We start from the raw sequence: 22,665 nt of genomic DNA on the forward strand, positions 1-22,665 counted from the left end.
ACGGCAGAGGAGACCAAAGCTGCGCCCCCAAACGAAACAGAACGATAACAGAGGGCTGAAAGCGGTACAACCTATGATCTGCAGGCTACACTTTTGTTATATGAATGCACCACACACGCGTCATCCGCGCCGCGACGGTGCGTACCACACCGTTTACAGCTGACAGATCTATCTGCGCATTCCTGCTACTGAGGTGGCAATGTGGGACTACGCCCGTTGGTCTTAACGCGTGTCAAGACTCGAGAGCCGCCTGTCCTGACCCCGCCGTCGCGACATGGCACGGAAAGCTCCTAAAGGATGAAGGACGTTGGATATGCGGCTAAGTAGGGAATGATTGGCGACCCAACTCGCGGGGGCGCTAAAGTTAGCGCTTCATTGGCTGACGGCGGACAACTTGCATCAACCACGCCGCAATTCATATAGAGCAGCGCCTGCAGGATAGGAAGTGCCAACAACGGGGACCCGGGGGGTGGACCAACATCGGGTGCTGTCCTGAACGGCTGGGATCTGCTGTCGTGGTTCGGTCTCGACGCAAGGCGGCTCACAGCCCCCATTCGCTCAACTTTGTTGCATGGTCTAGCGAATCAGCGCGACGAAGCACCTTTTCAGCCTGCGAGCCCCTTCACCTAAGCATGACCGCTGCCCGTTTCGAGGTGTAGGTAAGTTCCTCGGACCTGATGTCAGACCACAAGAAGAAGGCGTTCTTGTGTGTGGTTCGCTGCCCTGAAGCTCCTCCAGTTCTCGTTCCCGAGGCGCTCAGCCTAGAGCTAGGATCATGAGTTCGCTGATCAGAGTTGGCCCCCAATGCCTGAGTGGTCGAAGGTCACGCCAAACCTGTCCACCATGACGACCTAGAACTTAGGGCAGTGTCCGGCGCGTCTGATGAAGGACGACTGCGCCGCAATATCGAGGATGTTGAAAAGTGGGTATGGCCCATCTTGCTCGCGGCAGAAACCGTTGTGCAGTGTTGTGTAACACCCATAAGCGCCGTGCGAGGTTGATCCATGCAGGCTACTGGTGGGAGTGTACGAATGCCATACCAGTTGTAGACACAGTCGTGCGTCAAAGAGCCTTTTTAGATTAACCCGATGCGCGTCCGTGAGGGGTCATGGTAAGCGATGAGATTGTTGCAGATTGCTCTTGAGCCGTTCGGGTAGTTGATAGGAAATGTTGCGTGTCGCAGTCATCGCAGGCCGCGGGACAGACGCTCGGGCCGCCAGCAGGGTCAGGATCGCCGAGACGAGGTCCAAGAAGAAACCGCATGCAGGTGAAGCTTGACTGCCAACGGCTATTGACCGAGATAAGTCGATCCTACGTGTTGTTGCATCGGCCCTTTGAGCGGGGAGCAGGAACTTGGAAGACGCCCGCGGGCGGGTCGCCAAGGAACTTTCTGCGTCGGGACCACCCTCAACAGCCGCCGTCAGACCCTCCCTCCCTTCCAGCTTGCACATATGTCTCCATTGAACTTCACCTGACCATGCAAGACTACCTGTTTGTCTGCGCATGACTTGCCCTCTGGATGCAGCCAACACTCCGTGTGGGACGTCTACAATGTTGGATTTGCACCTGATCACCCTACATACTGCCGTGAATTGGACCGTCTATCGCTGTTGATTCTCTCTCACTAGTGAGAATCACATGGAGACTCGGAGCTTGCATCAGATGAGATGCGATTGCTCTTCGTTTCCTGGATTAGGCGAGCCTGTGTGGACGTAGGTAAGATGAGCAAGAGGAAGTCTAGGACGTCTCAGGAGCGAGGTTCCGATTCGCATACTGTCTCCTTCCATCTTTGTGTCAACTATACTTCTTTCACAAGATGAGTGGCTTTTCCGTCGAATTTACCCTGGTCTTGTTGTCTCATGGGTGTCACCCCTCATGCCAGCACCAATTCGCTGACACTCATCATTCCCTGAAGCCGATGTGAGGATTAATCTCATGCTCTGTGATCAACCATACAGCTGGGCGACAACACAGTCGGTCATCTTCCACACGACAGTTGTGTCACGTCCTTAGATTCCAACGCCAGTCTTCCTGAAGTCCATAGTGTTCAGCCTTGTCTCAGCGCATTGCGAATTCGGATCATTGACAGCGAGTCCTCCGACATCGCAGGTCCTTACACGTCCGCTGAACATGCTTTACAACTGGACTCAGACTTCATGCAGCAAATTGCCAGACTTTACGCTTCTCGTCATGTGCGAAGGTGACAACATCCCGCTCGAAGCAGTAAGTCCCTCCAGGAGATTGCACAGTTTGTCGAAAGATGCTCAGCTGACATTGAGGGTACAGACCGGCAAGAAGCCTCTCGAACTGCGTTCTAAATGACGAGAATGCTACCGCACGCTCCGGTCGGACGGTCTCAACCAGACTTTACAAGATATACGAGAGCGCAGCTGCTCTCGTCGAAAGAAATAAAGGCGAGATCATGGAAGAAAACTCAACCGACATCCTCAGAAACCTACACTCCACCGGTGTTTCAAATACTGAGATAGCGCTGAAAGTCCAGGAAAACACAAGACCATTATTTCACCTTATCATGGAATGCTCTTTTTCGCATCGACTCACGTTCATCTCAAGTGGATTCAGCACTGCTTGAACCTTGAGAGAAGTTGTACGCGTGGTAGACCCTGACATCTTCTCCCCCTCTTTCAATCTTCCTCTACTGTCCGCTAATGGCCGCGCAATCGCTCAATTGGGACGTCACCCAGCGATATCGACTCCTCTTCACGCTCACATTCACCTTCACTTTTGACGTCAGTGCGCAAGCTACCTTTTGGTCACTATCGCAGTTTGACAAACGCCGTCACGTCGTCTACGTACCAACACGTCTATATCCGCGTCTCTTTCTCAGCGCCATCTCCATTCCCTTCCCTTCCCTTTGAACGCACACGTATCCGCCGCGCCGAACTCAAAACATGGATTTCCCGCACGCGCAGATGCAAGCGACGCTGGCAGCGACCAACTTCTCGCCAAAATCAGTACCGTCGCTATACCCTCAGCTTGCCAAGTCACAGAAGAATTTGCATCGCAAAGACAGCTTCGTTCCGAAACCTCCCAAAGTGCAGGAGAACACTAGCGATAATGGCGACGACCAAGCACAGCGCCAGGCTTTTCGCAAGAGTAGCATCAAAAACTTTGGTAGTCTCTTCGCGCGCAACCGCAGCAGTATCGCTAGTACTAGCCCATTGACGCAGGTCATGAGCTCCGAGTCCGAGGGCAGAGACACAAGCGTTGAGACCGAGCGCGCAAGTCAGCAGACCACACTCGTCAGCTCGGACATTCCGTCTCCTAGTAATATCATGACTGTTGCCGAGAGAGAAAAGATCCGCGAGCGTCGTACGTACCCTCGACCTCCACTCCAACCCTAAACTAACAAGTCCCTAGACCGAAAGTTTGTGAAGCTCCAAGGCCTCGGACACGACCACCCTACCGTCTTCACCGCCGACCCAGGTGACTACTCTCAATATGACTACGACGATAGCGTCGATAATCGGCGCTTCAGAGACGAATGTGGAGAATGCGAAGGCACACACGTCGCCCACGACCTTGCGAGTCCCACACCGAGCAGCCGCCACCGTCGCAACGAGTCCCTGCACGTCAACTTCAGTCAAGAAGAAGTGAAGAAATACGCCGACGAAGTCCGCAACATGACCATCGCAGACGTCCACCTCTCTCTCTTCGGCTACTGGATCAAGGAGAGCGACGAGCACTTCCAGGAGGCCAAGAAATATCTGAGAGAGCTAGGTCTTGATCGCGTGAGTCTCCATTCGGCACCCGTTGTATGAATATGGTCGGCTAATGTGAATACTGAATAGGGCTACAACCTCTCCCGCCTCAACAACTTCTGCCTCGAAGAACTCTGCCGCGACGTCCACGACATCCGCCCCTCGTACGCTAAGCCCACTTCACAAATCCTCCTCCATAGATGCGCACGCATTGGGAACTTGCGTTGTCCGGGCACGACCTGGTGTCACGCAATGTTCTAGATGCCTCTGCCATGTCTCTCCCTCCCTCGTCTCACTACCACCTACCTTCTCGCCCATGTCTACTACTACTAGCAGCGTTTCATAACCATCCAGAATACCACCCATATTCTAGATACACATGTCATAGCTGCAGTCACACATTACACAAACTAACATCTGCTTCTTACGTCTAGTGAATCCCGTACCACGATCCTCAAGCGACAAGCTGCCGCCGACACGCCCACACATGGGGGCACTACGACGCCTACACGTTCTTTCTCGTCGCCAGTTAGTCCGCGGATCGACAAGTTGCCGCCTTCACTTCACCTTCAGCGAGAAAAAGTGATAGAATCACAAGCGTTGAGGTCGACATCCCTTGGTTCACCTGGTGGACGAGGCGATTACCCACCTAACAGTATGCTACATCCCCGTCAACCCCTCATAAACTTCATGTTGACTGACAACGTCAGCGCCCGACCGCCCTATGCCACTCGCGTTCCGCTCCCCAAGTTCACCCGTAGGCTTCTTGCCGTCGCCCTCGCACTCCTCTGTCTTCTCCTCGCCTGGTCCGCCGCCCGTAGGGGCTTCAGATGAGTTGTCCCTGCGACCGTCTTCAGTGACGTCGTATGATTCGTTCTACGATGAGACGACAGACTGGAATATCAGCGTTGCGGGCATCTATCAGCAGGTGGTTGAGTTGGAGGATGTCGATCAGATCGATAGGATTATTTCTGATCTGCAGAACATGAAGGCTTTGTACTCTGAGGAGACCTGAAAGCGTATATGGGCTCAAGGCATGAGGGAATGTGATCTGTTTCGATGCATTATCAGGAGAGGTTTAGATTGTGGAAATGATCTGAATACCTCCTATCTACAACATGACCCACTTATCCATTCCACAAACCTACATTTCCCACCAACCCTCCCCCAATCAAGCCCACCACCCAATCAGCGCCATAACCGCCGCCCCAAGAAACACATACCCAACCATCAACCCCAACCTCGCCAAATCCCTCGTCCTCTCCCTATCAAACAAAAAGTCCTTAGCCAACAACTCCACCAACCCACTATACACCAAAAACCCCGCACTAACCGCATTCAACACGCCCTGCACCATCAAACTAACCTTACTCTCCGGTAGATACGTCGTCCGAACACCCAGCCCCACCGCAATAGCCAGCGGCGTCGTGAGCCCATATAAGGCACAAAGCGCCCACGGCATCCAGGCCTTGTCGCTAGGAAAGGAGATGCTGGATAAGCGAGCCCCGATTCCTAATCCTTCGAAGGATTGATGGAAGACTAGCACTGGGTAGAGGGTTTTGAATTCGTCACCGACGACGCCGAGGTTCAGGCCGATGATGACGGAGTGGAATATGATTCCGAATTCTAGGACGAGGAAGGCGCCGATTTGCTGCGCGAAGGAGAGGCGGGCTGCGGTTGAGGTGGTGCAGAGGGAGGATGAGGAGTGGTAGCTGCGCAGGCTTGCTGTGTGTTTGCGGTGGTGGTCTTGTTGATTCCCGTTTTGGTGGTCTTGACTTGGGTTATTATCGTTGGATTCTGGGTCCACCATGGCTGCTACTGGTGCGACTCCGATGGTGTTGTTGTAGTCAGAGCGAACAAACGCGTTGTTAGAAACCTCGCTCTCTTCTTTCTTCACGCCAAAATACCGTTCGACATATACTTCCGCACCTAGATCTACACAGAATACCGCCATGATAGATGTCAGCACTATGGCTGCACACCATGGATACTCCGCCCAAGCTCCGCTTTCTCCTACACAACTCCCCGGGCCTATTGCTTCGTACGCCGGATCAAGCAGGTGGATAAACGCTGTTGCGACTATGACACCCGAACCGAAGAAGCGTGCGAAGGTGTAGAGACCGAGTGGGATTTTCCAAGACGGTCTCTTGCGCGCGATGACGGGGAAGTAGGTTACGAGGGTTGAGACGAAGCCGATGACGAAGATGGACGAGATACGCGCGCCGAGCATGCCGTTGTATTCGTTTTCGCCCACGGTGAAGTAGCAGATTACTTCGGCTTTGTCGGCTGTCGTGAGGTCGACGTGCGAGGGGTCGAATGCTTGTGTCGCCATGATGGGCGGAGAGAGAGAGGAGGTGGGTTGGAAGCAATGAGAGATACTATGGACTTCAGAGACTCGTACGACGTTGTCTCTAGCTACTTTGTGTTGGACTGCAATTGATGTCCTCAAGTTCTCAATGTAGTTGCGGCTCTGACGTCGGGCATTTTATCGTCTGCATGCCAAGTACCTTGTTGGACGATTGACAGCAGGCATTTCAAGCCACTGAGAAAGTGCAGTGTGTACTGTACTGCCCATTTAGGTACCGAACTACTCGGTACCCTCGGCATCCATCCCGTTCGGGAAGTCGTAAACGTCGACGGTTTCTTGACGTTGCTTCGCTGCTTCTGGTGTCTCATTACATAAGGTTGTAAGTTTTTGCGCCTCTAGCTACCCTGCGTGTGTACATGCTGGGAGATTTTGTACGCTGATATGCTTATTGAGATTTAGTCCCCGTTGCTGCTAGCTCGGAGAAGACGTCTGACTGCGTTGTTGCATGTGCTCGGTAATGGGTGTTGAGCGTGGTCGGTGCGTCGGAAGACATGCAGGTGTTCGCTTTTTTACCCCTACTTACCGCTTCGTTGCATATACATACTACTACCAACATACACATAGGAATCCTGTAGAGCTTGGAACATTTCCTTATATTCATGAGAATGAGTTGTACGCGAGACTACTGAAGCGACTGCTTTCTTGAGGGTACATCGGCTAATGCATTATTCATCGTAGCTACTTGTCGCAACCGCTCAGCAGAATACATTATAACTATTTTGAACGAACAGAGATACATGTGCTCTATCGGATCAATAAGCCCCTTGACTTCAAGTCCATTCCCTTTTCTCTCTCTTGACAAACAGTAAGTTTCGTCACTACTGGCGCCTGCTGTGTAGTAGGACTTCGAGTGAACATACTTAGATCCGGTCTTTGCTCCTCACTTGGTGGAGGAGGCCGAGGAGGTCTTCTAGCAGATCGCGCGGGTATCGGTGTATCTGGCAGCAGTATATCTTCATTCAGCGAGTGCCTGGAACCTGCCGGCGAGTTTGGTGTAGACATGCTCGCTTGTATAGCAAGCAGGGGTTCTCGTATGATCGGTTGTGGGAACGACTTGTATGATTCGTAGGGCGTGCCACCAATGGTGATGCTACCAGACCAATTTTTCGAGTGTCTTGATTTGGGTTTGGGGGCCGGCGATTGGGATGCTTGGAAGCGAGAGTATGGCTTGAGGCAGAGACTGCAAACGATGAGAACGGCTAGTGTCGTCTGGCCTTGTGTGACCACGGCGTAGGGTAAAGAGTCGAAAGCGGGGTCTCCGTTGCGATCATATGCTTGTCGAAGGAAGACCAGACGAATGACAGATGCTGCAACTAAGCTAGACAGAATGTCAGCAAGGTCTCAGCTGAGTAAAAGGTCCTTTGCTTACATGAAGCGCATGGACAACAGTAGTGTCGCCAAGGTCTTTTGGCGGTAGGATTCCCGCAGTGTCCATATGTGATGTACCGAGAGAGTGATCACGGCTGTTTCTAGAACAGTATCCGTGATGGTGGCGATCATCCAGAAAGGTATCTGTACTATACTTAGAACGCGTTCAGTCACGGTATGACAACCGGACTTACCAAGGGGATACACTTCCCCGTCCACACCAGCCACGGCGTCGGTAGCTCGCACTGGAAGACCATGCCTGCTAGAACTGCAATGGTCCATATCAGAACCAGTGTACTAACAAGTAGGACGCTTGCCCTGCGTAGTGTGCTATCTGCTAGATGATAGAGGAACAGTAGGACCGAGCTTTTGGCGATGCTTATTGTCAAAACGAAGAGTATCGTCGTAACATAAAGCTTGAGTTGGATTTGCTCCAAGTCATCATCGCTGAGGAGACAGTCCCTCTTCCCCAGGCCCGATTCAACAGCCGTGGATATTATCACGGTGCTTCCAATGGCAAAGACTGATGCGGTAACGATAATGACGTCATCTGTCGACGAGAGATGGCGAAGGTGTTCAGATCTGTATCGAGCGACGACTCTTGCTACAGTGCATATAGCCTATGACAATGATCAGCATTGAGATGGATACCAAGAGGGAACTCGTACCAATAGGCAAGCAAGAAACCAAGCTACCATTACCAGAATAGTACCATGATTCTGAGCTGAAATGAGCGCATTCTCATGCTGGGCTTGTTCGCACATCGTGTCTTGCGCGGTTCGGAGATTGCATTGAAATGAGCCTTGATGAATCTTTATCGAAATAGCATGTTGGCGGCTACAAGGAGATGAATAGGGCCAGATGTTCTCGAACTTCGGACAAGCTGCATACGCTGTTCGTAATGCTCCCTTAAAGTCCGAGTCACCAGGACTACGCGTCTTGCATTTCATGCGAATGATTGCCTTTTGTCGCGGCAGAGACGACGAGGGGTTCGTATAGTTTCGTCTAGAGAACCACAAATAGAAGCGGAAGGGATATGAGTCGCGATCCGCAGCGAATCGTAGAACAACATGACGGCAGTGGGCGGGATTCGATGCTGATCGGTCGCACGCGTGCCTGCATCTAGGCTAGACGGCCGTCGTGGAGCTGAGCCCAGGTCCGTAGTGTTGGGATGAAGGATGGCGCCACAGTGATACGGGGATGTTGTACATGCCGGAGCGCTGCCAACCCGCAGATGGTGGCAGCTGAGGTTAGATGATAGCGTTTCAGGACAGGTTTGGGGTTGTAAAAAAGCAATACTCTCTCGTATACCTTGACATGCCTGTGGCAATCGCTTCTATGACATGTTCTACTGGAGCGAACCCTGCAAGAAACAAAACGAGGGAAATTATGCCATCGTAGTGCATCATAGGTGATCACAACGAGGATCGTCATGCGACGGACGGCCAATAGTTGGTGGTCGGGAACGGGCCGCACCTAGCCAAGTCCGATATGCTGCAGTCTTACCGGAGGGTTCGATAAAGCAGTCCTGCCCCAGGTTGAAGCATGACCAGATGACTCGGCTGCGAGAAGGACTGCTGCTTGCTGTTTGGTGCGGAGTCCGACTCGCCGTTGGTGGCGTCGAGTGAGGCAGCTCTTTCGGACTTCATCCAGGCGGAGATGAACGCGTTGCCTCAAGCACCACGGGCGTGTACATGATGACAGGAAGTCTGTGAAGAGTGAAACACATGACTTAGTCCGGTAGATGCGACAAGGATGAGCAAAGGGGCACGATGAGGAGGCAGAGGAGCCGTGGTAGCTCACTGAGGCGATGTGCCCGTTGAACCACGTCGGAGAAGGTCATACAGTTGCAGCTGCGTATGAAGTCGTGAATCTCGTGTAGCCGCGAAGTTACATCCGGATGGAGGGTCGTGAGACGGAAGTCGAGTTGTGCGTCCAGTGTCTGTGAAGGTCGCACGGGCCGGGTGGTTGACGTCGGCACTTGTCGTTATCGATAAGAACTTTTGCGCAACAGCAATCGAGCCCTATGCGACAGGAACTATCCAACTTTGCCTACACACAACACAGCCATGGTATGTTTCTCTGCTGACTTCTATACAATACAGTAAATACTTATTTAAGCGGATAGGCACCCATAAAGAAGCGCACAACAGCGCGCGCAAAGTCAGCTCGCGCCGCCCGTCCCACCACTACCACCGCAACTCTCCCAAAGCCCGACGGCATCCCCTCGTATCCATCCTCCAAGCGCGACAAGCTAAAGATCAAACACTCCTCATTCGTATCCAAAATCGAAAAGTCCTCTGCCAAGACCCAAAAACGGCGACGCCCTAACAACAAGCTCATCGCAAACCTCGAATCGCTCGCCGACGCACTGCCAGAGTCTGGAGAAGATGGGCTTGAAACAAGTCAAGCGCGGATAGTGCAACCTCAGAAGATGCCCGACAGCATGAAGAAAACAAAGGGTGCGAAGAAGCGGAAGGAGAAGCTGGAGAAGTTGGAGAAGGAGAGGTTTAATGCAAATCTGGCGCAGCTTGTGGGCGGGAGTGGGAAAGGGGCACAGGGTGCTGATGCAGTACAAGATCGCTGGGCGGCGCTCAAGAGCCATGTGCAGAGCAATATGCAGACGAAGCCTGAGTTTGCACAGCAGTGAGGCCGTGCCGTTTCGGAATAAGAATGAGATCTCGCCGATGGCTCCGTGGAGCGAATTGGCAGGCGAAAAACACTGAAGAGATACCCGCGGGACCATGGACACGTTGGCAGGAAGTAGGCCAGGCATTCTGACGAGGCACGAGTTTCCCATCCGTGTCTGCATCGTCCGGATTAGGCGCCCTACTCTCCCGCATTTCAAAGCCTCATAGCCCCGACGGTGCGAGCCGATGTCAGCATGATCACAAAATCTCCGATCAATCGACTTAACGTGAGCAATGATGTGGCAAAAGCACGGCAGCCCAGCATCGCGCTGTGTAATGCGTGGCGGAAACTTTCCGTAGGATCATGATCGCTTAATCATCGACTCTTGTATTCTGCAGCCACCTCCTTTGAGCTCTACACCAACACGTAGTAGTAAACAGCCATGCAAATGTATAATAGACCATCAAATCCATTCTCTGGCACAACTCAACTGCGATTTTCAACAGTCACCCACAATGAACGAAGCCGCAATCCTCACATCCCCAAACTCCCCTCTCACATTACAGGCCCTTCCCATCCCCACACCTTCCGCCCACGAACTCCTAATCAAAGTCTCCCTCATCGGCATCAACGCCATCGAAGCCAAGATCGCGAAACGTGGCACCCCACCACCGCCTTCCTACCCCTTCATCCCAGGCTCTTCCTACACGGGCACTATCGTCGCCATCGGTTCCTCAGTCACGAAGTATCAAGTTGGCGACCGCGTCCTCGTCAGCAAGAGATTCAGTACACAGGAAAACGCATATGGCGCGTATCAACGCTACGTCCTCGTTGCTGCAGGGGAGGAAATGGTAGCCAGAATACCGGAAGGCATGAACAAAGATGAAGCAGCAGCGTTGGTAGCGTTGATAATGAACGCAAGCTGTGTTGCCGGTCTCTTCTCCGGGCGGCTGGGATTGCGCAAGCCAGGTGATGAGGTCCAAGAAGGCGAAGAAAGAGAAAAGACCTTGATTTACGGCGGAAGTTCCAGTTTCGGCCGTCTAGCAGTGCAGTACCTCAGATGCGCAGGGTACGATGTTATCACAACGTCTTCACCACAGCACATGGGTACTGTGCGTACGCTCAGCGGGAGTAGAAGTCACGTCGTCGACCACACACTTCCACCCGACCAAATCATCGTGGAACTTATTGCAAAAGGCCCCTACTCTGTCGTCGTGGATATGATATCCACTCCCCAAACCATCCCCCTCGCAAGCCGCATTCTAGCCTCCCAAGGCGGTGGCAAACTCTTCGCTACACAGCCTATGTTCAGTCCTGAGCGCTTGCCAGAGGGTGTAGAGAGGGTGTTTGAACCGTGGTCAGACTCATTGTACGAGGAGGGGAATGAAGGACTGATGGAGTGGGTTGTGGGGACGTATTTACCGTTTGGCATGGAGAAGGGGTGGATGAGTGCGCAGGAGGTTGAGATGGTGAAGGGCTTAGAGAGCGTTGATGGGGTTTTGGGGAGGATGGTGGAGGGATATGGGGCTGGCAAGAGGTTTGTTGTTGAGCTTGGTAGGTAAGATGTTTGACTAGGAATGCTGATTCCGACTCAGTGCTCTTATCTACATGGAGGATTTAGAACTACAAACTCAGTAATCCGGAAACTCAGTATCGACAGTACTTCTCCACGCCTGCAGACCCCCCTTGATATCACCAATATACCTCTTCCCGCCCGCATCGAGTCCAAGCTCTTTCATCTTCTTGACCGTAACCTGCGAGTCGTTACCCAATCTACACACAACGAAGATGGGCTTCTCAGATTGGCGTAGCATCTTGGTCCAGTCCTCTTCTTCGACGGCAGAGGTAGGTCCCCGGGTGGCTGAGACCGTAGAGAAAGGCACGTTGATACTACCGTCGATGTTACACAGTTCAAACTGTACTTTCTCACGGACGTCAACTAGCAAGTGACTTTCTTTCTTCGATACTGTGCCCGTGAAAGGATTGACACCGGACCGTAATTGGGCGTAGTTCTTCGCTGATATACGTTCTTCAGGGGCCAGTGGATTGTTATCTGGAAGTAAACTGCCGCAGAACTGAACGTAGTCCAGACTGCCCGAATCCAGCGCTTCTGCACTAATCGTTGCGTGCGTCGAACAAGCAGCGCACTTCGCTTTCCGACTCCTGAGCCGTATAGACCGGAACATGGGATTTGAGTAAGCCGAGAAGAGAAGAAGACTCGGCGGATCTGCGGGTGTGGTGGTGGGTTTGTGGGTGAGGACTTTGATCGCTTCGAGTGCTTGCAAGACGCCCATTACGCCAACGACCGGTCCTAGGATGCCACCGTCGCCGCATGAGACGACGGATTCGGGGGGTGGGGGTTTGGGGAAGACGCAGCGGTAACAGGGGCCTCCGTTGGGATCGCCGGCTGGTAAGGGTGGGTTGTTCAGGACCATCATTTGGCCGTCTATGCGGAGGGCTGATGCGGAGACGAGCGTCTTGCCGAGGAGGACACATGTATCGGATATTAGGTAGCGCGATGCGGGAGTGTCTGTGCAATCTAGAACCAAGTCGTACTGTTTGAATGTCGAAACCGCAGTCCCTGGGCTGAGTCGGGATGTGTGAGGGACGAGTGTAACATTAGGGTTGAGCCTAGTCTAGTAGGTTAGCTGGGGTTTCCCGTAGTACAGATTGATGGGTAGACGCACGACTTCAAAGACACCATCGCGCTCTCGATTTTGGTCATTCCAACTCTGGCCGTAGAATGTAAGATTTGTCGGTGTAGATTCGATTCTTCTACAACGTCGCCATCGACTAGTCCAACGGTACCAACCCCTGCTCCGACCAGGTATGCAGCAGCTGGACAACCAAGACCACCCACACCTACTATGAGTACCCGGGCATCTTTCAAACGAAGCTGACCTAAGGAATTCGAGCTCAGCACGGTTTCAAGTATCCTCATTCAAGACTGGACTTACCTTTTAGGCCGATCTCAGGCATGATCAGCTGCCTTCCATATCTCTTGTACTCGTTCTTCTCCAATGGCCATTTTGGCGCTTCTTCAGCTACAGTGCCCGCGGCTTCCGGCGCCGTTTGCTCTTGCTGGAGTATAGAAAAGATCTCGTCGCGGAACTGATCCGGGACTCCAAAATTCATGTCATGATCCATGGGGTTTACAGGATCAGTTGCCAGTCGCCTTTTTTGCGGCACAATCTTGCCCTGCTCGCGTTGATTGTGCTCCGCTTCCGCCAGCTGTTGGCGCAGGTCTTTGAGTGTGGCTTCGCATGTTGCAATTTGCTTGCGCAATGCGCTGATAACCGAAGTCATGTTGGTGTTGCCAGGCGAATTGCCTACATCGTGACTCTGGCACGTCTGGGATGCTTGTGGCAGCCCGATGTGGGGCCGGGTCGTCGCTACCACATGCAGTCCCGCAACGCTAGTCTCGATTGTATTAGTGCGCTGTGCCCTTCACTCGGACACGACGCGCAGTCTCGTGGTAATGTTGAGTAAGACGCGACTTACGAAAGTCACGTTTAGTGAACAAGATTAAAAATATCGAGTTCCACCGATTGATGAGCGCCGCATGTCCTGGAAGAGAACTTTATGAGCCCACGTGACGATGATACGCGTAATGGAGTATGTAGTCGGCACGCTATAGGTCACTACGAGATCGCACTTCACGAACGATGCGCAACTTCATCCTTCAAGCCTCCACGACTTTAGGCAGCATCTTCTCGTGATGTTGGCTTCGCTTTCAGCATGCTTGGGCGTACAGCCTCTAGCGACCATTTGAACACAGGGAGCTCTTAGGGCAGCGGTTGACGCCCATTTCATATCGTTGGCCCGGGCTATCAGACCGCAGACCGAATGGCGAGGCAGAGTCGTGAAGGCTTGCATACAAGGCGGTCGAAGTGGCTCATGGATGTAGATGGACTCGATCTGGTGGGCCCTGGCCTGACCACCCTTTCGAAGCTCAAGTGATGACACGCAGCGGAAGATTGCAGGTTGACCTTTTCATTGGGCTTTATATCGTTGATGCATGAAGCCTTGCGCGAATGCAATTCTGCCAATCTTTTGAGCAGGTGCAGGCATGCAGGTGTCGCCGTCCTTTCGCGACCGATCGGTAGTCGAGGCAGCCGAAAGACGATTGACGAATCTGACATGCTGATGGGAGACCGGTGGATAGATTGTATATAGAAGGATGACTCGCCGGATTTGGAAATATAATGCAAGTCAGAAAAGTTCCGTAGGAACGATTGGTTGTATGAGACGGCTTTCGAGGCGGAAAGTAGGGCGTTTTCCATGGCTGCCATCTCCCTGCGCTGGTGTCTGAAAGCAGGCTGAACAACGTCGGTGTGGCAATACGGCTCTGCTGATGCCGGATGGCTTGGATATGAAGACATTCTCATGGCTGCTGTCAGGTGAGGATCTGGATGTCACTTCTGCTAAATGCAGCACTTGGCCGAACAATGGCTCAGCTCGTGTTTCATCATGAATTCTGCTGGTAGGCTAGCAGCTCGAAAAAAGCATTGCGTTGACGAATGATTGAACAAACGGGCTGAAGCACGTTGACCCAGATCTGCGGGCGCGAGGGTCGTGTTCACGGGAGAAGCACCGAACGAGCGGCACCTAGGCATTCGTCGCGATCCATTCGTTACCAAGGTTCGGCGGGCGCAGGATAGATGTCAGCATGCACCAGCTTGGATGATATCGCCATGCGCAGTGCCCGATGATCTGTGCTGCAGGCCTTCGAACGAGGGGCGAGAGAAGGCGGCGATAGGTCGCCGAATACTTATCTTTCTGCAAATGATAATTCTAGCCTCGTCGCACTGCGCCGAGAGATCCTTGTGCTTTGGAAGCTGGGCGCCCCCACAAGAGCGGGAGAGGTTCACTGCCCGTAGGATTAGTAGTGGCGCCTCCACTTTTTGGTTTGGTACAGAGCTGACCTTCCACCTTAGGCCGTCGAATGGTCTGGAAGCCGCATGCAAATGTCAGCTGCTGCTACTGGCTTCGTGGTCCAGCATTTTCACTAGTAGCGACTGCTTAAGGGGTTTCAATTGACGTATACCTGGTCAGTGTGCCATCTCCCTAACACTGTCCTGCCGCCCCGCGGAACAACGGGAACGAACCTCAGCACCCCGCACCGTCGTCATATCCATCACCCATTTTCAACCACTCCACGACGCCATGGTATCTGTTTGCGCGACATGTAAAGGTCTCCAGAAGCACCTCCATGGATCGGACAGCGTGCAAGAGAATGGGCCAGATTCCCTCGTTTGGGTCGACACGACGCTGCCAAACCTGAGGTCGAGATCAAATTCCTGCCGCGCGTGCGCGCTCCTCCTCAATGGCATCCTCCTACACCACGACCGGTTCCCAAACATGAACGAAGACAATGTGAGAGTGAAGGCAGAAACATTCAGGCCAAAGAATGGAAAAGTTCCCCAAGAACATCTTTCCGTCGAGCTCCGATGGAAAGACAACGACGACCATGACGATTGCCACGAGGACGAACATGAACATGCAGCAGGCCATGCAGATCTGAAACTCGAGTTCTTCACCGATGGAGGTATGCCAAATTTCCTTCCGACGTGCTTCGGTTGATGTAGTGATGGTCGCGGTCGTGGAACGGTCACCTCCAGGGCTACTGCTAGCTCATTCGCTCTGCAGGAACGCGTGGACTGACAACACCGCAGACGGCCAGTCTCCTTTCTCCGCCATTGGGCGCGGAAAACATGTGACAGATAATCCACTACAGAGTACTGGCTTAGCAACAGCGCGAGGCTTGATAAAGAATTGCATAGAGAACCATGTTACATGCAGTCGCCGAGGTAAACCGACCACACTACCGAAGCGCGTTCTAGATCTGCTGTCGCGCGACGACTCCAAGAGCATGCGCTTGCACGAAAGTGAATACATCCAAGACGAGAGGAGATACGAACACGGCGAGTACATCGCCCTGAGTCATGTCTGGGGACTGGCCAAAGGTATCCCGAAAACGACTTTGGCAAACCTGCAATCACACAAGAAGAGCATTCCATGGTCAACATTGCCAAGAGCATACCAAGAGGCCGTCTTCCTCACCCGAGCGCTTGGTTTCCGCTGGCTGTTTATCGATAGTCTGTGCCTGATACAAGATGACGTCCAGGAGAAGCTTGAAGACTCGCTCAAGATGGATGAGATCTTCGGCAACGCCTTCTTGACAATTGCGGCGACCTCCGCATCCGACAGCAGTACCCAACCCCTCTTTCCCCCCAAAACACAGCCATTCAAGATCCAAGCAACGGACAACAAAGGCTCGCTACATAAGATCAACGTGCGGGAGCAGCCGACTCATTACAGTTTCAAGGCGCCTTTTGACGGAAATGCTCACATGAACGAGTGGGAGCTACCCTTCAACATGACCGAAGAAGCAAATCTACACACGCCCCTCTTGATTCGCGCATGGCCGTACGCCGAACGCCTACTTTCGCCGAGAGTGCTGCACTTCACCAAGAGCGAGATGATTCTAGAATGCCGAGAAGGCTACCAATGCGAATGCGGGCGTATCGACGACAATACATATGACACGCGGCCATGCGACCAGGTCAAGCAAGAGTTTGGCAGAGTCCTCTACGAAACAGCAAACAGACCACAACAAGCCAACACCAACGGAAATATGGGCCACACTCGGATGGACAGCATGACAAACCAACTGGCCTCTACGAATCTCACGAATGGCGCCCAACAAGAGCTGTTACGCAGACGCGAAGAGACACTCCAACTCTGGTCCTACATCATAACCGAATACACCGCACGCCACCTCACCTACGACAGCGACCGCCTGATAGCAATAGCAAGCATCGCCAAAGCCCTCTCTCCAACCCTCCAATCAGGCTACATAGCCGGGCAATGGACCTTCAGCACCCTCGGCCTCCTCTGGTATCCCAACGACAGCTCACGCTGCCGGCGCCCCAAACTAGCCCAAGGACAAAACGTGCCAAGTTGGTCGTGGGCCTCCGTCGAAGGCTCTCCCATCTTCTTCGACAACACAAGCGCCATGGATCTCGCCTGCCGCGCTTCCTTCGGTCCAAAAGGCAAGCGTGCGAGTGCGTGGTCACCCATCATGGGCGAGCCCCTCGAACTCTCAGGTGCCATGGCCGCAGAAGTCGTGTTTCATTCGTCTCCGCCTTCTTCATCTGCATCGCCAGATGCACCACCCTCGTATACCTTGGCTAAAAACGGTATGACCGTTGACTTCACTCCCGACGTCGTCCCTCCCCGCGGCGAAGACGCGCTGCAAGACGGCGAAACCCTCGTTTGCGTCCTCGTGAGCATGACATTCCGCTCTTCCATAGTAGGCATCGTGCTCAAGTCTTCGTCTTCGGCGGGGAATAACACGTATCATCGTGTCGGCAGACTGGAATGCTATGAGTGTACGCCTGAGGGGACGGAACAGGAGATGAGTGAGGATGCGGAGGCGCTGTTTGAACACTGGTTCCCTGAGATTCAGGATATGACGCAGTTGGATAATTATCCGCAGAGGACTTTTACTGTTGTTTGAAGTACCTGGGTACCTGGGTGTTGTTGGGGGAGGATGGAACTGGTCATGTTGAGTGGGTGGAGGTGGCTGGGCTTTCGTTCGTGCTTTGTATATTCGATACCCCCTTTGCTACTAGCATCTTGCGGTAGTACTTTCGTTGTTGGTGTTTAGTCGTGGTCGGGACGCGTGAGAAGGCTGGTAGCTGGTGTTTCTACAATTGCATATATTAGGTATCGAAGAAACACATTTCAATTCATTTCGGATGAACATGAATGTGTACAGACATCTCGAATTATATCGAAACCTCAGTTCACGGTCTACAATCCAAAACTCTACAGCCAAGCACCTCAATCCACCTTCACCAAATTCACCCTCCAACCAAGCAACTCCACACTCCCAACCTTCCCACTTTCGGCATCCACACGAAACATAATCGTATCAAGCGGCTCCCCCACATACCTCGCCCAATCCCCATTATTCCAACTCATACACTCCAGCCCCGCCCACAACTTCTTCGCCGGGCTGATTTGATCAGGCAGCATCCTCCAGTTCTCGCTCTGCGTACCCAGAGAATCTAGATCAGTTGGGTACAGCCTCGCGCTAAAGTTGTCCAGTGGGACTTGTTGCTTCATAGCCAAAGCAGCAATGATATCAACGCCATTGACGCTCAGCGCCTCGACAGCCAAACCCGGACCCGCCGTCGAAGACAAAACGAGCGTGTCGTTCGAAGACGCCGTCTCAAGCACATACCTCCCAGCGTACATCCCCTCCGCCTGCTGACGTGCTAGTTTATCCGCCCACGGGACCAAAGCCGTAACAACTGTATCCAGCAGCTCCACACTCGAATAACTCGTCTCGCCCCCTGCCGCATTAATCGTGATACTGATATCGTATTCCGGGATCAACACAAGATAGCTTCCATACCCCGGTACACCACCCGATTTTGTATACACATCGATCGCGCGCGGAAACTCGAGCGGAAGGTCGTCGATACGGAAGATTTCCCATGCTACACCGACGTATTGGTGGAGAGACCGGAGGAAGGTGGTGGGCTGCATCCACTTCCTCAATGCTACTTTGCTGAGTAGCTCCCCGTTCTTGAGCGCGTGAAGCAGGGTGAGCAGGTCGTTGGGTGTGGACCACAAACCGCCTGTTGGGTTCAGATTGCCGAAGGGGGCTACGAACCATGAGGCATCTTCAGGGCGGCGGGGTAGGACGGCGGTTCCGTCGTCTGAGGGGACGGAGAAGGAGGAGTTTGCCATGCCCACGGGGTCGAGGATGAGTTTTTGGATCACGTCTTCGTAGGTGGTGTTATGGGCTGCTGAGAGGGCTTCGCCGAGGAGGATGTACCCGATATTGCTGTACATGGCGCGAGAGGAAGGGGAGTGTGGGGCGTAGACTGGGTTGTTGAACTCGTCGAGGAGTTCTTGGGGCGTGCACATTCGGCCGCCGGGGATGGGGTCGCAGCCTGGGAGGGTGTTGTTGAGTGGTGGGAGCCCGAGAGCGGTTGCGTTCTGGCCGAATGCTATGTCTGTTGTGTAGCCCTGGGGTGGTGTGTTAGTTCAGCGTGTGGGTGGGGGACTGGATGAGCGGAGGACGTACAAAGCGACCGAGACCGGAAGTGTGATCGGTTAGGGACTTGATCGTTACATCTCCGTAGTATTCTTCGTTCAGACCAGGAATGAACTTTGTAATCGGGTCATCCAAGCCGATCCTGTCTTTGCTCAGCTCCAGAGCAAGTGCCGTGATCAGCTTGGTGGCGCTAGCTATGCGGAGTTTGGTGTCGAAGAGGGACTGATTGACTTCACGGCCAGGGGCTGTATGCTCATATTGGAAGACCGTGGTGTTGCCGATAGAAGCCTGGATCGCGAACGAAGTGTTTTGTACAAAACTTAAGTTTTGGAATACAGCATCCGGTATGCTGAAGTTGGAGGTATGGGCAGCAAGTGATGGTGGTGGAAGAATTGCACCTGGTGGTGGGCATTGGGAGAGCGCGGTGGGGGCTAGCAGGGAGAATACTGCGGCTACCGGAAGTAGCATCTTCGACATGGCTGATTTATGACAGGATCAGTGAAGAGATGATAGTCTTGTTGTAAAGGAGAACTCTTCGGGAGAATAGAGATGGAGTGGTGCATCTTGGAAGGTTAGTAGTGCCCTTTCTTATACGGAAAGATGAGGCCTCCCAGAAAGACGGTAGCACTAGTACATGCACCGCCTACTTCATAGCTTTGATGCTTCTTTCATCTGGACTGACGACTTCAGCATGGGTCTGCGCAGCATTCAACGAGTCCTTACGCCCTGTGGAGACTGTGTTGTTCCTACTGGACGCCTCATGGGAAATGCTACTCATTAGACAGTCTAGCTGAATGACGTTGAAGTCATCTCGATCATAGTCATAGACATTTAACCCATGCCAGCACTGCAAGACAGATGGTGTAGACAGCAGCTCGCCTATCTTGAAGACGTACCTGGTAGTCGAAAGATGGGGTAGGGCTGTTCACGGGGCTGCGCCTCACACCAACTTTGCTGCTTCTAGCGCCCGCGCTTTGTGGTCTGATTGGCTGACTCGTACATTCTGAGGCATGTATAAACGAACAGTTTGTACGAACGAATCAGAGGAATGACGACCGCTGAGCCGCAGGATATCGTAGATCCTTCGGAGAGTTCCGTCAGTGCTGAATGCCTGACGTGTGGGTAACTTGGCGCGAAAATATATGATCCACGTTCCTCCCAAAATATGCTGGTCGCCCATCTTCTGCGGCGTAACTTTCAGATCATCGTATTCGAATCGGACGTTAGCGGTGAATTTTCAGAGACTCTCGCTTCAGGGCTCTTCGTGGCCATTGATGACTCGACTGTCGAGAAGGCAGCATCGCTCGTTGTATCCCCTAAATTGATTGAAAAGTTGGTGGCGCAAGAATGATCCCAGATGTTACACAACAACTCTGTCATGTGTGGATCGTGGATGAGGAGCGCTGATAAGGCGAAACGCCTTGAATTTGAGAGCCTCGTGCGGAAGATAACGAGGAGCTTGTGCTCGGGAAATTCTGGTACCATTATCAATCCAGCCTCGTCATGCAAATCGATCGTGGAGCGATCAGATATGCATCTCTGGTAGTTGCAATCTGCAATCGCCGTTACAGAGAAGTGGTATCGTTGCTCAGCCCGAATCTATCTATGGCCCTGGGAATCATATGCCGATCGTAAGGAAAACCAACCAAAGGCCCATGATCATCCACAAATGCAACGCCGTTGATATGCCTGACACCTTGAAACCCAGAAAGAATCGAGAAGAGAGACTCATAAGAAACGCCGTGTAAAAGTCGCAATAATAGCAAACGACAACAACATGATGTTTTAGCTGGAGCCCGTACTGCTGTGCATTGGCATGGAAGGTGTATGCATCATGCCACTTCCACTTGGCATACTGGTAGGACCTTGTTGTTTTTTCTTTTCTTTCTTTGCCCAGCGCACTGTCGCAGTTAGCATGTTATACCACCTTGCTTCTGGAGTTGACGACTTACATCCGCATGCATTGCACAGTGTTTTCGGCCCATTTGGACCCTTACGCCATTCGGGCGAATCCAATGTGCCGCAGTCTGTGCAAACGTATTCGTCGGCGATTTTGAGCTTCTTCTTCTTGTCAGAAGAATTTCGGCCATCGCGGTCTAGCGATATTTGTATGCCTGCATCGCCACGGATGAGGTTCGGGCTGGCGTCACCGGTACTTATACCCTGTGAGCGCTCGCCGTCCCTGTACCGGAGGCCGGTCAACATCTCGATTGTTTCTAGATGATTTGCGCCCTCATACCGCATCATCTTATCGTTGATACTATCGGGCTTGCTTGCGGCGAGGGCCTCGTCGAGGTTCTGGCGGGTAAGGGCGGTGTTGGAGATGACTGGCTTGGCTGGCGGCGGCATTTGCGCATAGGACGCGGCATCGGCCTGGCTCATGTTCTGCGTGACATGCGATTCGGAAGGAGTCACCGAGGTGGTGGCGCCTTCCGTCTTCTTTGCCCAGTCGTCCTGCTCATCCTGCTCCTCCCGCTTGAGCTCGGCTATGCGCTTCATGAGGCGCTCGTTCTCTATCTTGTGTTCGAGGAAGGAGTCGAGGAGGGCGGCGTTCTTGGTCGGGTAGGGGCGCGCCATCATGAAGAAGCCGCGGCAGTTGATGGTGTTCGGCGGCGCAAACGAGTTCTGGTCGCTGCTGAGATGCGGGTGGCCGTGCGACTCGAAGATGATCCATGTGTCGTCGGTTTTGCGGAAGCGGTAGAAGAAGCGGAGCGGGTTGCCGGACGCGATCGACTCATTGAACTCTTTCACGAAGATGCCAATGTCGTCGGGGTGGATGAACTCGTTGATGAAGCGGCCCATGACATGCGTAGGGTCCCAGCCCGTGAGCGCCTTGCATGAGGGGGAGACATAGAGGACCCTGCCGTCGGGAGTCAGTATGTGCAGCAGGTCGCGCAGCTCTTCCAGCACGCGCTGCGACCAGTTCCGCCGCTTGGTAAACTCGGTCAGGGTGCTGCCAGAGGGGTTCATGTTGGGGGCGCCGAAGCCCGTCGGTAGAGGCCCAGCGCCTGCGCCTGTCATCTGCATGTCGCCCATGGTGCTGCTGGCTGGTAGACTCGCGGCCTGCATCTGTGGATCCGCAAAGGAGAATCCGCCGTTCTGGCCGCCCTCGGCTCCGTCCAGCGACCCCATATCCAGATCCATCGACTGCATGCCATCGTCCATGGGCAGCCCGTTAAACTCCTGCGTCTGGGGGTGCATAGGCATTCCGGCCATCATCTACAATCATGAGACAGGTGTTCAGATTTACTAAGGATGCAGGGCCAGTCAGCGTACCTCAGCACCGCCATTTTGATATTGCGCCATGGCGTCTCAAATGCACGATGCTGCATATGATGTCGTGCAGTAAAGCCGCGGGTGATAGGCGCGGGCAGCTTCCCCGAGGACGTGATGGGATTTCTATGTTTTGTGCATGCCCATCCGCACTTTAGCATGACGACAACAGTGTTGCGCTTGTGAGCCCAACCCGCACGGCCCTCTTCCGCACGTGATACCGCGCCGCT

General features: G+C 53.2%; 8 protein-coding genes across 8 annotated transcripts; 4 read left to right on the forward strand and 4 right to left on the reverse strand.

Annotated features, from left to right (window-relative positions):
* Window positions 1-2,912: 2,912 nt before the first annotated feature.
* Window positions 2,913-3,782, forward strand: J4E84_008013 (uncharacterized protein; the record flags this gene model as incomplete). Its single annotated transcript, XM_049390591.1, has 2 exons — window positions 2,913-3,333; window positions 3,382-3,782. 2 exons carry the CDS (start codon window positions 2,913-2,915, stop codon window positions 3,780-3,782), a joined length of 822 nt encoding a protein of 273 aa, XP_049241692.1.
* Window positions 3,783-4,893: 1,111 nt separating this feature from the next.
* On the reverse strand, window positions 4,894-6,054 carry J4E84_008014 (uncharacterized protein; the record flags this gene model as incomplete). The annotated part of the gene is made up of 1 exon (XM_049390592.1): window positions 4,894-6,054. One exon carries the CDS (start codon window positions 6,052-6,054, stop codon window positions 4,894-4,896), a length of 1,161 nt encoding a protein of 386 aa, XP_049241693.1.
* A 3,473-nt stretch (window positions 6,055-9,527) lies between these two features.
* On the forward strand, window positions 9,528-10,108 carry J4E84_008015 (uncharacterized protein; the record flags this gene model as incomplete). Its single annotated transcript, XM_049390593.1, has 2 exons — window positions 9,528-9,530; window positions 9,587-10,108. The coding sequence occupies 2 exons, from the start codon at window positions 9,528-9,530 to the stop codon at window positions 10,106-10,108; spliced, it is 525 nt and encodes a 174-aa protein (XP_049241694.1).
* A 496-nt stretch (window positions 10,109-10,604) lies between these two features.
* On the forward strand, window positions 10,605-11,651 carry J4E84_008016 (uncharacterized protein; the record flags this gene model as incomplete). Its single annotated transcript, XM_049390594.1, has 1 exon — window positions 10,605-11,651. The coding sequence occupies one exon, from the start codon at window positions 10,605-10,607 to the stop codon at window positions 11,649-11,651; it is 1,047 nt and encodes a 348-aa protein (XP_049241695.1).
* Window positions 11,652-11,720: 69 nt separating this feature from the next.
* J4E84_008017 (uncharacterized protein) lies at window positions 11,721-13,395 on the reverse strand (the record flags this gene model as incomplete). Its single annotated transcript, XM_049390595.1, has 3 exons — window positions 11,721-12,720; window positions 12,777-12,990; window positions 13,047-13,395. The coding sequence occupies 3 exons, from the start codon at window positions 13,393-13,395 to the stop codon at window positions 11,721-11,723; spliced, it is 1,563 nt and encodes a 520-aa protein (XP_049241696.1).
* A 2,055-nt stretch (window positions 13,396-15,450) lies between these two features.
* On the forward strand, window positions 15,451-17,611 carry J4E84_008018 (uncharacterized protein; the record flags this gene model as incomplete). The annotated part of the gene is made up of 2 exons (XM_049390596.1): window positions 15,451-15,637; window positions 15,765-17,611. The coding sequence occupies 2 exons, from the start codon at window positions 15,451-15,453 to the stop codon at window positions 17,609-17,611; spliced, it is 2,034 nt and encodes a 677-aa protein (XP_049241697.1).
* A 326-nt stretch (window positions 17,612-17,937) lies between these two features.
* Window positions 17,938-19,639, reverse strand: J4E84_008019 (uncharacterized protein; the record flags this gene model as incomplete). The annotated part of the gene is made up of 2 exons (XM_049390597.1): window positions 17,938-19,134; window positions 19,193-19,639. The coding sequence occupies 2 exons, from the start codon at window positions 19,637-19,639 to the stop codon at window positions 17,938-17,940; spliced, it is 1,644 nt and encodes a 547-aa protein (XP_049241698.1).
* A 1,308-nt stretch (window positions 19,640-20,947) lies between these two features.
* J4E84_008020 (uncharacterized protein) lies at window positions 20,948-22,452 on the reverse strand (the record flags this gene model as incomplete). Its single annotated transcript, XM_049390598.1, has 3 exons — window positions 20,948-21,063; window positions 21,115-22,381; window positions 22,447-22,452. The coding sequence occupies 3 exons, from the start codon at window positions 22,450-22,452 to the stop codon at window positions 20,948-20,950; spliced, it is 1,389 nt and encodes a 462-aa protein (XP_049241699.1).
* Window positions 22,453-22,665: the final 213 nt, after the last annotated feature.

This window comes from Alternaria hordeiaustralica, assembly GCF_023758085.1.
Source record: "Alternaria hordeiaustralica strain BMP 2776 chromosome Unknown scaffold_19, whole genome shotgun sequence".
In the NCBI taxonomy this organism is placed as follows: domain Eukaryota; kingdom Fungi; phylum Ascomycota; class Dothideomycetes; order Pleosporales; family Pleosporaceae; genus Alternaria; species Alternaria hordeiaustralica.